This window comes from Chelonia mydas, chromosome 9 (assembly GCF_015237465.2).
Source record: "Chelonia mydas isolate rCheMyd1 chromosome 9, rCheMyd1.pri.v2, whole genome shotgun sequence".
Lineage (NCBI taxonomy): Eukaryota > Metazoa > Chordata > Testudines > Cheloniidae > Chelonia > Chelonia mydas.
Window position 1 is genome coordinate 48,380,380 of NC_057855.1, and position 16,098 is coordinate 48,396,477.

Sequence of the window (16,098 nt, forward strand, 5' to 3'; positions counted from 1 at the left end):
GCCATTCTTATGTTCTACTATGTACTATTATTAATTATTATTATTATTAATTATTATTCTCTCCTGCTGGTAATAGCTCACCTTACCTCATCACTCTCGTTACAGTGTGTATAGTAACACTCATTGTTTCATGTTCTCTGTGTATATAAATCTCCCCACTGTATTTTCCACTGCATGCATTTGATGAAGTGATGTAATGTAACTCACGAAAGCTTATGCTCAAATAAATTTGTTAGTTTCTAAGGTGTCACAAGTACTCCTTTTCTTTTTGTGGATACAGACTAACATGGCTGCTGCTCTGAAACATCCCATCTTTGTTTCCACAGTGCCAAATGGACTTGAAAAAAATGGAGTTGATCTGATACCAATGTGTATTCATCTGCATATGGCTCACTAGCCACAGTGAAGGCAGGCACTTCACTGAGCATCTCAAGAAACACAATGTTAAGAACTGAATTTAAAATTCAACCCATAACGGCATAATCTTTACTGATGCAGGAAGGGTGACCCTAATATAAATCCTGCCATCCAGTGGCCAAAGTGAACAGTCAAGTATTAAGTTCTAGTGGTATTACTGAGGCACTGATGGTGGGTCTAGGGTAAAAGTGGAATAGGGCATTTGCTTTGATAGGACCTTGATGTTTCTGAAATGAAACATTTACTTGTTTTAAACAACTAAAAGTGGAAAGTACTCTTAGAAAAGTATGTGAATTTTTAAAATCACACGCATAAATCTTGCATGGTACATCACAAAACTTTGTACCCCTTTTGCATGAAAACTATAATACCCACCAAGTTCAAAATTCATACACAACATATGCAGGATCCCTGGGGTCCCACAGAGATCAGTTCTTGGCCCTATGCTATTTAACATTATTATTAATGACCTGAAAGAAAAATGTAAAATTATCACTGATGAAGTTTGCAGACACAAAAATTGTCGGAATGGTAAATAGTGACGAGGACAGATCAGTGATACAGAGTGATCTGAATCAGGAAGTAAACTGGGCACAAGCAAGCAATACGCATTTTAATAGAGGTATACATTTACATGTAGCTATATGAATAAAGAAGGTAGGCCATACTTACAGGATGGGGGACACTATGCTGGGAAGCAGTGACTCTGAAAAAGATCTGGGGTTGATGGTGGATAACCAGTTGAATATGAGCTGCCAGTGTGATGCTGTGGCCAAAAGAGCTAATGCGATCCTGGGATACATAAACAGGGGAAACTTGAGCGTACGAGTGGAGAGGTTATTTTATCTCTGTATTTGGCATTGGTGCAACTGCTGCTGGAATCCTGTGTCCAGTTCTGGTGTCCACAATTCAAGAAAGATATTGATAAACTGAAGTGGTACAGAGAAGAGCCACAAGAATGATGAAAGGATTAGAAAACATGCCTTATGGTGATAGACTCAAGGAGCTTAATCTGTTCAGTTTAACAAAAAGAAGGTTGATTGGGTGACTTGATTATAGTCTATAAGCACCTACATGGGGAACAAATATTTAATATCAGGCTCTTCAATCCTGCAGAAAAAGGTCTAACATGATCCAATGGCTGGAAGTTGAAGCTAGACAAATTCAAACTGGAAATAAGGCATCAGTTTTTAACGGTGAGAGTAATTAACCACTGGAACAATTTACCAAGGGTCATGGTAGATTCTGCATCACTGGCAATTTTTTGATCAAGACTGGATGTTTTTCTGAATATATGCTCTAGGAATGATTGTGGGGAAGTTCTATGTCCTGTATTGTCCAGGAGGTCAGACTAGAAGATCACAGTGATCCCTTCTGGCCTGAGAATCTATGAATATCCCGTCTTTGAAGTTCACACCCTGTTTTTCTCCTCAAGTCTTCTAGCTCTACTCTTCAAAAATGGATAATTTCTACTTAACTTACAAGAAAACCACCCAAATAAAACGGATAAATTTAATCAGCAGTGATGTTTGGTTGGCTGGGAAGATGCCTGACTGTGGAAATAGCAGCCCCAGTCCAGGAACAAGCTGCTTTCAGGGGCTTGGTAAAATAGGGTTTGCTTGGTTGTCAGCAGGGTTTGAAACTGGGACCTTCTGCTGCACAGCTCTGACTTCTACCACTCATACTGAAGAAGTAACGTGCTACTTAATAACAGTATATTAGGCTTTTATTCTCTTACTTGAATCAGTCACGAAAGGAATGGTGAGATTCAAGAATTTTAGTTCCATTCCAAGTTCTGGAAGGTAGTGTGCGCTGGAGGTCACAGACCTTCTTCTTCTATTCCCACTTCTACTCCTCCCCTCCAGCTTTTCCCTGTCTTGTCTCTTCCTCCACAACTCCCCCTACCCACCCACCCCACTTCTTCAACCCAGTCCTAATCTTCTTGCCCATCTTGCCTCAGTTTATTCCTTTGGACTTCTTATCCAAGTCCCAGTTTCACCCCACTGCACCCCAGGTTCTTGTCCCACTCTCTGTCCCCAGCCAGTCCCAGTTTCTCTCCATCCTCCAGCTCGTAATCCAGTCGATCTCCCCCCATCCCCCATCTCTGTCCCCTCCCACTGGCTCCCAGTCCTAGTCTTCCTCCTCCCAGTCCCAGTTTTACCCCACTCCAGGCTTCTTGTCCTAATCTACTCATTTTGCTACTGCCCCGGGTCCAGTCCTTGTCCCACCTGCATTCAAATCAGGCAGCATCCTCTTCCACGGGCCAGCAGGAGGAGCACTGAAAGCACTGGAGAGAATCTTCATGCTTTCAGTTTCTGTGCTTGGTGACACACTGGCCTGTAGCAATTGCAAGCAAAGGCCTGTTCAGCCCCTGCAGCCTTAGGCTGGAGCATGCGCTCTACAGATGGAATCTTCAGAGCATTCAGTTGTCACACTAACAAGTCTTCAGTGAGCATGTGCAAACTGAGATTTTGCAAACTGGCCAAATTTGGGTGTTTTTGTTTTTTAAACCAAGAAAGCAAAAGGCACATCCCTGCTAAATTTCAAGCCCTTGCTGCAAAGCATGGATGCACTAGATCATCTCAACAAAACAACTATACAAATTTTGTAACAGGGACAAAATGTATTTTTTCCTAATCTCATTTGTGGAAACTTGATAAATAAATAAATAAATAAATAAATAAATAAGAGTGTGAGGCAGACCTACCTGGCATAGAAAATTTCCAGCTCCACCTATAATTTCTGTGCAGAGGAAAGACCTGTGTCATTTCTACTGAACGTAGCTTCAAAAAACCAAGAAAATTCTCACAAACCAAGAACTTCCCATCAAAGAAACAAACAAGCAACACCCAGTGAGGGTTGCCTAAAAGGACCATCCACCCAAACCCATAAAAGCCAAGAAGTGTCTAGGTAGAGTATCCTCCTTCAACATATCTTACCACCACACATTATGTTCACCACTTTCACTGACAGACACTGCCTTTCTATAAATAAGTCCCATACAGCATGTACAGTAATATAATACACATTACATTCCTTGCAATTACACTATATTACAGATCCTTAATGCTGACTTCATACTTCTCCATGGGGAAATTTTCACTGGTGCCTACCAGACACACATGCCCATGTGCTCTTTTCTAGCTCTGGGGTTCTTGAATTGTGTTCCACGTGGTCTGCAGAGAGCTGGGTGATCACAGGGTGCTGGTTTGGCCATATTTTCAGCTGCTACTGTGTTAAAGGACAATTGTGAGCACGTGACTTTCCACATAATTAACAGCTATCATTGCGGCAGGGTGTTGTGTGATCAGGAATGGGAAGAGGGGGCTGGACAGGTCTGAATGAGAGGGTGGATTGTCCACTAGCTCTGCTTAAAATCTGGCATGGCAGAACCCTGCCCAATGACCTTCCCTCTTGAAGAGACAGTGGCTGGGGTCCTGCTCCCCTCTCAGAGAGACAAGGGCCAGATTCCCTTAGGAGCAGTAGAAGTACCCACTTCCCCTGTCAGAAAGGCAGTAGTGGCAAGAGTACCCCCCACCCTGGTACGTCTGCCAGCACCCACATATATCTGCTTGAAGGGAGGAGATGAGACAGCTGTGCTCTTTCCCTCTACCACACACCCAGAGTCCTGCTAGGGGGTTCGGGTACTCCAGAACAGTGGGTCTTGGTATTAACATCCCATTGGGTATTGTAAGAGACCCTTTGATACTGAGTATTATAGTCAGAACCTTTCTTCCAGCTGTTCCTGTGTCATGGTTTGCTGTGACTTGTTTAAATATAAAAGTGAAACTGTTTTGTGGTAAAATAAACAGTTATCGCATATTGCTATCTATTGCTCTTCACACTTACCATGTATATATTTTAATTTACCCCAGGTTACTGTCAATAACCAGGAGCTTTGGGAGGAAATGCTGGGTTTAAAAGGACTGATAGGTAAGGACTGAGCAAACATTTCAGATCACTTGCATTTAATTTCAAAACAAACACTCAGGACCAGCAAACTATTGAAATGAAGGTGTGCCACTTTCCTTGTAAGGCAGGGGAGTAAGAAACAAACAGAGTGATATAAAATGAACATGGTTGAGATGTCTTTAGGTCATCCTGGTCTCCTTGCCCATGCAGCATGGTAGCTGCTGTAGATACTCAGTTACTGTGTCTACCTGAAATGACTTTACCACTTTGCTTGAGATTCTGCTCCACAATCTGCTAGACATCATTTTTGAGGATCCTTCATGATACTTCACCTGAAATTGCTCTTACTCAGGTTAATTTAACAACTCTATCTATACCCCTTTCAGTCTGTCAGGGAGAAACCTGCCCCAGGAATTGACTCTAGTTAGAGAGATGACTCTAGGCAAAGGTTACACACTCCTGCTGTTTGCAACAGCTTCCCCAAAACTAGCAGCAATACAAACATTTCTGCAAAGTTTCTTGTCATAACACAGTAATCAACTTAAGCCTGCAATGACTGAGACTGTCCATGCTTCAGCTTTCAACCAGTATCACTTGTAGATGCCTAACCTCCTCAGAGTTAGCCTGAGTAGCGGCTAGCCCAAAGGATGCATATTTAGGAGAGTTCATTCCTTATCTGAGACTGTAACTTGAGAAAGTGGCACCAGTTAACTTAGCTTAAATCATTAAATAAAATAACTTAAATAATTTTTTAAACCAATTTTAGTGAAATTGGTGCAAAAGGCTGGATAGACACTCTTATTTAGTTTAAGAGCCTTGCTCAGATTAATTTAAATCTGTTACTAATTGGGATAAGATGGTGGTCCTACCTTTTCAGTCCTGTGGGCTGGATGCTAGTTTGGGGGCACCTCTGTGGCCACATACAGAATTAAATGCTCTACAAAATGGAGTCCTCCATTTGGCATGACCTCACGCATACACTGTATGTGAGGTCATGGTGCATGGAGGGTGCGTTTTGCTCTACAAAGTGGCATCCTCCATGAAGAGTGGCCTTGCACATAGGACGCTATTTTGTAGAGCAGGTCTGCTGGGGGACAGACACATCTGGGGTCCAGATGGTATTGTTCTGCAGGCTGGATCCAGTCCATGGGTCATCACTTAGACCACCCTCAGTGTGTGCATATGTAATCCAAACACCTCCTGGGTGTGGTGTTGTCCCATCTAGTGGCACTGACACCACTTAGAGAGAGAAGAATGAGTGTGCTCTACAGTCTTAGCTAACAGCTAGTTGGCTTTTAGCTCATGCGGTAGAGGCGGATGCACTGAGGTCCCAAGACCGATGACCAGGGTCTGTTGGCGTTACACATACATACCTTTTGCACTGGCTTAACTAAATTAATTTAAAATCGTACCTTTCGTTAAACCAATGCAACTTTTTTTTTCTAGAGCAGGCCTTAGTTTTACCAGCCTAGCTGATGTCATTCCAGCATGGGAATTGCACCCCTTCAGCTGGAACGCAGTGCTGCAGCAGGACAGCAGAGTCTGAATGTCAAAGGGGAGAAAACACTCAGCTGCCTCTACTGAGGTTCAATGAGAAGGTGTATATTTTTGGGAGTGTAACAGGGACCTATCCAGTCTGGCTCCAGGCCCATCTGATGCCTCAGGTTCCCCTCACCTGCAGCATGGACTGATTGCTGAGATGATTTAGCTCCCGGGCCATACCCCCAAAAGTCTGCCCCTTTCAGAGTACCAAAGCCCAGGCAAACACAACACTGAAGAGTCTTCCACCCCAGTCATCAGCTGGTCCCATCCCTTCCTTCTTGAGGGTCTGTCTTCTCTTCCACCTCCGCCCTGCCCCTGGGCTCTCCTCAGCCTCTCAATCTTCCCCTGGCTGGTAGGGGTTACTGCAGCACCTCATTAGATGGCAGTATAAACAGCCGCTCAGTCCTCCCCTTACTAGCAAGTTGCTGCACCCCTTTATAGGGGGAATCCATACCCGCTTTCTACTATAGGTTACCACCCTGGGAACCCTAAACAACTGGGCTTTCTGCCCCTTTGTAGCCTCAACCACCCCGTTGCTCCTTCCCAACCCCTCTTCCTGTACTCCCAGCCCTTCCATATATCATCGTACTATTCTATAGACCTCTGACTCCCACAGCTGTTCTTCTTGGAGTCCCTCTCTGACTGAACCACAAGTGCTCTCATTTTCCCATCAGGGCTGCTCTTAACCACATGTTCACCTTGTTATATGACTTCGCCCATTTCCTTGACCTGGGGGATAGCTATGCTTACAACAGGTGCAGCTTAGCCCCAGCCCCCTTAAAGGGTCAGCACACCCTGTAACAGTGAGTAATGTCCAGAGCAGGTGCTGCCCTCTATTATCAGAAGTGCTAATTATAGGGAAGGACACTGGTTTTCTTATTTAAATGGACAAATTATTTCTAGTAATGTTTTAACCTTCTTGGTCCCAGGATATTAGAGAGATAAGACGGGTGAGGTAATTTCTTTTATTGAACCAGAAATTGGTCCAATACAAACTATTACCTCACCCACCTTGTCTCACTAAATTATTTCTATTGATTTCAGTCAGACCCTATTGTAAAAGATAAAAACAAGGCGGGAGAGTTAAGGTTGATTTCCTGAATTTCTGAGGGCTTGCTATTTCAACTTTAATGTTGTCCAAGAGCTGTTTTTCATTACAGAATCTGTATGTGTTGAGTCAACATGTGCGTGTGTATGTGTGTGTGAAGATTAATAATGTTCTGAAAGTGCTGCTGTCATACACAAGATTTTTCAGAGGCCAAATTGCACAGCATTAATAGAGCAAACAAACAGAGCTCTTTGGTATACACATCCCTTTTGCAAAACCTTTTTTAAGGAACAGGAACAAACCAAATAATTAAAGTTTGCCTGTCAGCTCAACTTTCATCAGTTTACCAACTCATGGCCGTAATCTGACTTGTCAGTATCTTTTTAGGTACTGTGCTTGTTCTTCCCATGCCACTGCTCTTCCCTGCTTTCCTGTGTTGCTTTTTATGTCTTATGAACAAACAATATTTGAGCCTACAACAAGCAGTCTTTTCTAATAATTTATCTGGGTGTGGAACACCTGACCCACACTTCTACACTGAAAGTGAATTGTGTGATTTTGCTTCCTGGCCATCTACATTTGGAAATTTCCCCCTTTCACTGCTCAAGTGACCCTGCATAATCTGAAATTAGTACAATCAAAATGGAGTGAAAAGCTGGACTGACCAAGTTCTTTGTATGTGCTTGGCCTCAGTATTTCTGAACTGTCCCCATCCTGTCATTGCATAACCCTACTGACACAGCTTCTCCTTTGTGTAGTTGTTGATGTGTATCAAGGCTGGTGTGGTCCATGCAGAACAGTCGTGAACCTTTTCAGAAAAATAAGGAATGAGCTTGGTGATGACCTCCTGCATTTTGCCGTGGTAAGATGTAATTCAGAATAGTGTCTGCTTCAAAAGTACCAAATCACCTACGGAATCAACAGACGAGGAAATGCTGAAGCCATTTGTCCTTGCAATAGGCAGCAAATGTGTACATAAGACAGGAGTTCTTACGCATACATGTAGTCCCACTGATTTCCTGGGGCTAGTCATGGGAGGATGGGGAAACTTACATGGATACAAATTGCAGGGCCAGGCCTATTACTGTTCTATTCAGTTCTTATTCCTTCTCCAAATGGAAAGATTTTTTTTAAACACACATTTTCTTTATAAATTTATTAGAATTGCATTATACAATACTGAACATCTCAAATCTGAGCCTAAAGTGAGAAACAACAGTATCACCAGTGAGGAAAACATGTATCCCAGTTTGAACAATGGGAGAGACTACATTTTAATATAAATTAAGAAACAGTACTCAATAATATAACATTGTTACCCTGTCTTCCCTCTCACAGACATACAGCTATGCTGTAGGAACACTACATTTGCAAAGTGAAGCACTCATAGGTTGAGAAATGCTGAGGTTAAGGATGTGTGTGCAACCTTAACTCAGCCCCTTGTGGGTATGCATTCCAACGGACTCTCTAATTACATTCCAAATATAAAATCTTCCTTTTAGAAGTTAGTTAAGGTACATGCCTATCATATCACTTACAAACTCAGGCACTGAAGAGCAAAGACATGAATAGGTCAGAACCTCAAACCTTACACTGTGCACAAACACTTTTTTCTTATCATGCATAAAGAAATGGATAATTTGTCTCAACGCATCTTTAATTCTGACTAATGAGCTTTTGGTTTTATGTATTTTATCATATTTGGAAGTAAAAGTAATGCTAATCAACATGGTCTTATTCACGCCTAATCAATCACATTTGGTATTGTTCTTTGACGACAAGTTTGACTCACCAAGGTAACTGTGGTGATATAATATACTTAGATTTCTGTAAACATTTGACTTAGTACCGTACAACATTCTGATTAACAACCTAGCACTACAGAGAATCAATATGGTGCATATTAAATAGCTCAGCTGGCTGAATAGCTCTCAAAATATGATTGCTATTAGGGACAATGAGTGGGCGTGTTTCCAGTGGGGTCCCATAGGGAGTGGGATTAAAAATCAGATATGCCAATAATCCCTTATATGCGTATGTGTGGCTGTGCCTTTCTTTCAGTCATTAAAACATTTAAAAGTTATTTAAAAATGCAAGTAAGCTAATTCGGAGGCTGGATGTACATCTTATAGGGGATAATTTTAAAAATGGTGCTTAGCACCTTTATTAAAGAACGATGGTGTTTGCGCAGTGAACAAATTGGTAGTGACATTTAAAATAAGATCTTAATATAAGCAATGTATATAGCTAAAAACATATTTTAGAACCTTTTCCAAACCCTCACACTAATAGGGCAAAAATATTTCTCAACACTTTTTAAAATGGTTACTTTTCTACAATGTAAAATTTTGATACAGCCAAATTATTTGTTTTACGTTTTATTTAGGCTGAAGTAGATTCCATTGATGCTCTAGAGAACTACAGAGGAAAATGTGAACCTACCTTTCTGTTTTATGCAGTAAGTTAAAATATTTTAAAATTGGACACAATAATAAACCTTACCAGTTGAAACAATCACTTTCTTCCAAAGATGCCTTGTTTGCATTTTTGATCTCCAGCTCCTGGATATATTTTCCATCTCTTTCATTCACTTTGCTAATCAGTTTGGTGCCAAAATCCTATCCTGAATGCAACCTGATTTATCTATCCCAAATGCTGCCATGCATGATAGTCGTTTTATTTTCTGTGTGTCTGTCTAGGTATTTATAATGTACCCACCATCTGGACATAATATCATCATATCCAATCAGTTATTATCTTTTGAACACTCTGTCCTAAGTTGCTTTCCAGAGCAGCTGTAAATAATCCAATTACAATGTTATTTTATTAATAAATAACTGAACAAGAGAGATATTAAGATATATTGTATAGGTGAGGGGAAATAAATGTGTAATTGAATTTTGAAATGAGATGAAGAACTGATGATTCAGAGAGATATAGGAGGGCTGTTCCCCAGGACTATAGAATTTGCCATATTCATATTGGATCAGGACCAAGGTCCAGTTAAGCTGGTGTCATTTCTCCACCATTGTCCAGGATGAGCTGCATCAGAGGGAGGTGTTAGAATGCTCCTAATGGCATTTATAGAATAACCTGCCCATAGGGCAAGTTTCTTCCTATCCCTCATCAGTCAGGGTTGACTCTTACCCTGAAGCATGAAGGTGTGTATCCCTTCTTTAAAAGGACAAAATCACCCTCCTTAATGTAAGAGTGGATGGTCTCATTCTCCATCTGAATGTTCTTTCTGAATCCTGGCCTCCATGATATCCTGTGCAATGAGCCCCACAGGCCACTTATTAAAACCCCACATAGTTGAGAATCAGGGCCTTGTCTTTAAATCTCCTCAAGTGTCCCCTTGTCTGTGCCTAATGAGAGAGTAACTTGGAGCACCTGTTTCACCCTGTCTTGTTACTCATGGCCTTCCATCCATTACTATGTGAAATGGTTCAAGCTGCTCCCAGAGAACATCTGCTTCCCTCCTCTTTAGTTCATTCACAAATGGCAAGAACCCTACCATAGAGCATCTCACTGACTTGTACCTACAGCCATGCTGACGGCCCAGAGCAGCACTATTTGTGCTCAGGCCATAACTGAAGATGGACAATGGGGGTGAGGAACCAGGGTTGCAGGAGTCTTTTGTCATCTGCCAATAGGCAATACGTGTCTCAATTATATCATGAGAGTGTGTGCTCACTGGCTATTGACGTGTATCTAAAAGGTGTCACTTGAGCAGTGTTAGCACCTCTCTTCTATCTCCCTAGTGCTGGACAGTCCGAGTAGCTGAGGTCAAATGAGTGGAGATAGGCACTTGGAAAGCTTGTGCAGATGATGGTAAACTGGAGTATGGTGTTGTATACACAGCATGTTAACAGAACAGAACTTTTCCCTATTCCCACAGGCTGAATGGCTCACCCTGAGGGAACAGAGATGCTGCCCTCATTTCCTGGCACTATAGGAAAGAGGGCTCTCTGGCAGAACACCTTCCTGGCCTGGAGCTGAGTAAGCTCTGTCCCTGGGGAGTGGGGGTGGTACTCAGGACCTCCCAATCATCCCCAACAGGAAGGGTGCTGACTGTGATCTGCCACAACGTGGATTGATTTAAAGCAAAACAATTTAGATCACTTATTTAAATAATTAATTGAATCCACAAGCAGGAAACTGATTTAAATAATCGATTTCAATTGTGGTTTACATTTGTAGTTTTTAGTTATTTTCCTAGGGAAAGGTTGATTCTCTTTGGTTGGTGACAATTCAAACATGTTGATTTGCAACGAAATATAGTCTTTATACTAAGTTTGGTACTTCTTTTTGCTAGCCAGGATGATACACAGTATCTATACACATTAGTTAAACAATTATATAACTTAATTTACATTTATTCACCCTCTTAATTTCCCCATTTTTATTATCTTAGAAAATTGTGAATGATGCATTTCTTATTTATTAGACGATAATTAATTTTTTACTTGTGATTTGTGTTAAGCTCTATTTGGATAGAAATTCAGATTCAGTTACAAATGGACTCAGACAGCATTAAAGGTTTTGTTATTAAATAAAGTTACCTTAAAACTGCTGAATACATAGGAAAAAGTTTATCAAAACATGTTTGTCCTGTAAAACTGAATTATTAAAGAAAGTATTATCTGTACTTAACTGAACTGATTGTTTCTGGTCATCATGTCCTATTCAAGATTTTAGCAATAGTAGATCTCATCCTCTCACCCCAGTTTATATTTATAGATGTGGGGGGCAGGGAACGGGGAAACAAGCTTGCATGCTTTTCCAATTCCTGTTTGGTTTCTTAACTTTGAACTGAACTAGATGCATAAACTGAAATGAAGAAAGCATTCTCTCTTCACCTACAGAAGAGGCTACTCTCGTCAAAAGCTGGTTTGGCACTTCATCAAACTCTGGTTCCAGGTGCCTAGTCAGTGTCTTCCAGTTTTGTGTTTTGATTTTCTTTAAAATATGGCAGCAAACATGTACTGCTTACTATTATGTTTTGTATTTAATTTAACTAATTTTACTAGCGTTTAAGAAATTTAGGCCTTAGCATTAGTTGTCATTTCAATTTTAATTTTAAATAGGTTTATTTAAAAAAAAAAAACTATCTGCATTTAATTTAATGGAAAATCCAATTTTAATGGATTTTTATCCACCCAGGTATGCTAGCAGTGTGCCCCATGGTCTTTTGGAAGAACCCAGGACCAGAAAGCCCAGGGGAAATGTTGTTTTGCTCTTTACTCAACAAACCTAACATGATGGAACCCGCTGGGCATGTTGTAGTCCAAATCAGCATGTTTACTGACTACATACATGTTGCTCAAGCAGGTTTCTAAACACAGAACACACAACACCACTAGAGGACTCACAAGCTATTTAAAGGGATACTACCAAATTCCTGTACACTGTAGGAAGACTCCTTCATGCCACCACTCAGCTCCTGGCACAGATGTGTAATGGCTTAATGGTTGAGTCTGACCACTGGGTTACCTGTGCTGTTGTAAGTTCAAGGAAAATCTTGCAGGGCCCTTATACTTATTAGGGTTGTTACATCATTTCTTCTTGTTCTGGCCAGGGCCAGCTTGCACACCCTTCCCCCTCATCTGCCTCAGCAAAGAGAAAGGGATCAGGTTGGAAGCAATGTATCCCCCACCTAGACAAGAAAACCTGACCGTATCCCCTCCCCTTAGAGTAATACCCAGTCCCACTCCATGCAGCTGATGAGTTCTAGGTAGCTCCTCCATGGATGTCAGTGCATCAAGTAATGAGTGGCTTTTTCCTGATTCAGCCTTTCTCCTCTAATAAAATAAATCAATGCTCATGCTTCTAAATAACTAACTGCTTTCACCTACCACTTCCCATTCAGTTTTGGTGGAAGTATTTTTTTCAAGTAACTAAATTAAACCTGGATTTTGCCATAATTAATACTGTCCTCAAAATAAAAATTGATTTTAGCATTTCAACTGCTTTAGTGGGAGTAATAAAAATAAACAACATTGTCACCAGTAAGCATATCATCTGATTGATTGCCTTGTAATACCTTTCAGGGAGGAGAATTTGTAGCTGTTGTAAGAGGAGCCAATGCACCACTGTTACAGAAAACGATCCTGGACCAGCTGGAGGCAGAAAGGAAGGTTTTAGGACAAGGAGCAGAACGTGTAGTGGTAATCAGGGCTCTCAATATATAGGCATGTTGTCACAAGAAAGGTTCCCTTCCTCCTCATAAAGCTGTCCCTGGTAGAGAGCACACGAGGATTATCTACCTTGGCCAAGGGTATAATAAGCACACCCACTGCAACATCTACCAGTTCTGTCATCCTCCAGAAGCCGTTTCTGGAGTTGGGCTCCAGCTCACAGAATGAAGCTGACATTTCAGACATGGTCATGATGGGCTTTTTTTAACCTATTTGCACATCTGTGGTGGTGTGTATAAACCCCACTCAGGCCAAGAAGGGGTTAACTAGCTCTGTTAGCCCCAGCTGATTACATCTGGAGAGTCTGTCAGGCCCAGGGAAGAGTTTAAAGGAAGGAGTTTAGAGGTTTGGGGAACAAGAGACTCAGGAGTGGTCTGGAGGTGAAGCTCTGTGGGCAGGGCCTGGCAGAGGCAGAACTGTGCGAAAGCTACAGGAGTAGCGTTAACTCCTGTGGTGAACCTTGAAAAAGAAGCATGACTCCAGGGGGAAGCTTGCGGAGATGCTGCTTTGGAAGCAGGGTGAGACTGAAGATGTGTTGAGTACCAGTACTGTGTTGGACACTACTTGTTTGGGACATAGTTCCACCCCTTTCGGGCTATCAATCATGTGACCTGGCCATAGGGCCAAGTCACCACCATACCAGACCACTGAAGTCCTAAGGACCCAAGCAGAGTTTCCTAAATGCTGGGTCACGCCACAAGTGGGTGCTCTGGGATGGTGACTGCAGAGATGGGAAGAGGGTTTGCTGAGAGACTGTGAGCTTTAGAAAAAGTTGTACAAATCAGCAAAATTGCAGGAAGAGAGCCAAGAAACCATATATGCATGCAGATGTCACATAATGGAGGATTAAGGATAGACAGGAGAGGAAAACGAGATAAAATCAATCAGTGTAAGAAAGGGCACCAAAACCTTGCCCAAATAGACAGCCCAGACAACTGTGTGGGAGGTGTGGACATGACTGTAAAAACAGATAATAGCCAGCATGTTGGGAAAAGTGCAGAGTCTGCCAAAGTACAAACAGCGCAGGCAGAAGAACATGGTAAATACAGTGAAGGAATCTAGTGTTGAGACCTTGTACGTTGCTCCTATACAGGAGTTGTCATAGGAGATCCTCAAAGGAGAGGCCTGAGCCAATCCACTTTGAGGAATTGTGCTGGTGTCACTGTAGACCTAGCTAGCTCCAGCACTAGCCCAGCTGCTCCACCACTTGCTTATTAGTATTCCCTTTATTTTGGCACATCCCCTGAGCTGTTTATTTCCCAAGAGCAAGACTCTTGAATGGATGGTATTGTTAATGAATGAGAAATAACTCTGTCTGCATCTCTGCTACTCAAAAGATAGCCTCACATGAGACATGCAGAGCGGGAGGTGTGTTTCTCAGGAAACTACATTTCTTGGGTGTATTGTACCTCTTGCCTGGGAAGTTGGGCTTGTGTGACCAGATTTTGCTTCTTGTCTCCTACTGGTTTTTATTGGCGGTGCTTCCTTCTGTCATGATTCAGGAACAAACAGGGAGGTTTGGGCAGCTAGTTCCTTAGTTGCACGCTTTGCACCTATGGAGAACCCTGCTGCACAGCCCAGTGACTAAGGCTGGTCATTGCGGAACAGTCTTACCTTGAAAACAGCAAGAAGCAAATGGATCCAGTCCAGCTTTCTGCTGTGGCACACTGGGGCGTTTATGATTGGCACATGTATGGAGTGTGATAGGTCACTAAGTGTGGTGTGAATCCTGCAATCACTGCTCATTCATGTGTTCTCACTGCTAGATTAAGGATGAAGCCCTCTCCAAGGAAGGAGAAGATGCCACCATCATTCAGGAAGAACAGGAAGATTAGTTGGGTAAGTAATCCTGCCACAATGAGGGAGCACAGTGCTTCCAGCCTCACTCCACCCCACAGTCCTGTCCCACCCCATTCAGCCCTGGTCCGCCTTCAGGCCAGATCTTCCCGCAACCCCACTCCACCCCCTGCTCCTCTATGCCCCCAGACCAGCTACGCCCTCATTCCCTCTCTGCCCCCAGCTCCTCCCCCATCCCCAGTTCTGCCCCCAGCTCCACCTTCAGCCCAGGCTCCTCTGCTGAGGAAGCCTTGGCTGCACAGTAATGGAGGGGCGCAATTGGAAAAGTTTGCATACCACTGCCCTTGTGGACAGTTATGGGCTAGCCTCCTTCTAGAGGAAAGGTCTTCCTAACACACGGCCAGGTAGCACGTGCCCAGTTGCATGGCAGTTTAAGATCCCACTTTCCATTTTAATAAATCATATCAGATGTAACTGTAGGTGTTCCTATTAGCTCTGTAAATCCTCTTTTGAATCCTGCCCAGTTCCAGGCCACTAGAACATGCAGCATCAATGAGCTCCACATGCTTATTATGCACCGCGTAAAGCCATATTTCCTTTTATCAGTATTAAAATTTGCTCTGTCAGTTTCATTGACTATCCCCCTGTTCTTCTCTAACAAGAGAGGATGAACAAAGCCACCTTCTCTACTTTCTTCATCCTATTCATTACTCTGTAAGCCTCTATCATAGCCCCTCCTATTTGTCTCCTTTTTTAACCAGTCTTTCCATTTTGCCCCCTGTTCCTGCTACATCCTTCTTCAAATGGGTGACCACAATGGCACACAGCATCCAAGTGAGGGTGTACCAGTGAGCTATATCATGACACTAAAATATTCTCTGTATTATTTTCCATTTCTTGAGCACTTCACATGTTTTGACTGCTGCTTGGCATTAAGCAGAGGTCTTCATCAAACTGTTGTGGCAAGATGGCCAATTTTAGGTTGGTGGGTTCTACGCTTTTCTTGGCGGGGAGCTAAGATGCCACCCTTTTCCCCTGCTCTTGGGTGCCAAGGGCCCCACTACTAGCTCAGGAAGGTGGTAGAGGAGAGAAGCAGGGGAGGGGTCTGGGTTTGCTCCTCACTGTCAGTCCCAGCCCCTCTGAACCCGTGTTGGTTTCTTACGCTCACCCCCCTTAAGTGGGGTT

The 16,098-nt window shown here is 42.6% G+C and overlaps 1 protein-coding gene across 1 annotated transcript in view; it reads left to right on the forward strand.

Annotated features, from left to right (window-relative positions):
- The window catches only part of NME9 (NME/NM23 family member 9), a 35,293-nt gene that overhangs the window by 17,913 nt on the left and 1,282 nt on the right, over positions 1–16,098 (forward strand). The window contains exons 3-7 of the mRNA XM_027821920.3: positions 4,293–4,350; positions 7,678–7,781; positions 9,306–9,377; positions 12,970–13,086; positions 14,883–14,955. Of these exons, the coding sequence (XP_027677721.1) occupies positions 4,293–4,350; positions 7,678–7,781; positions 9,306–9,377; positions 12,970–13,086; positions 14,883–14,951 (420 nt within the window). The 3' untranslated portion in view covers positions 14,952–14,955. The remainder of the gene's footprint in view (positions 1–4,292; positions 4,351–7,677; positions 7,782–9,305; positions 9,378–12,969; positions 13,087–14,882; positions 14,956–16,098) is intronic.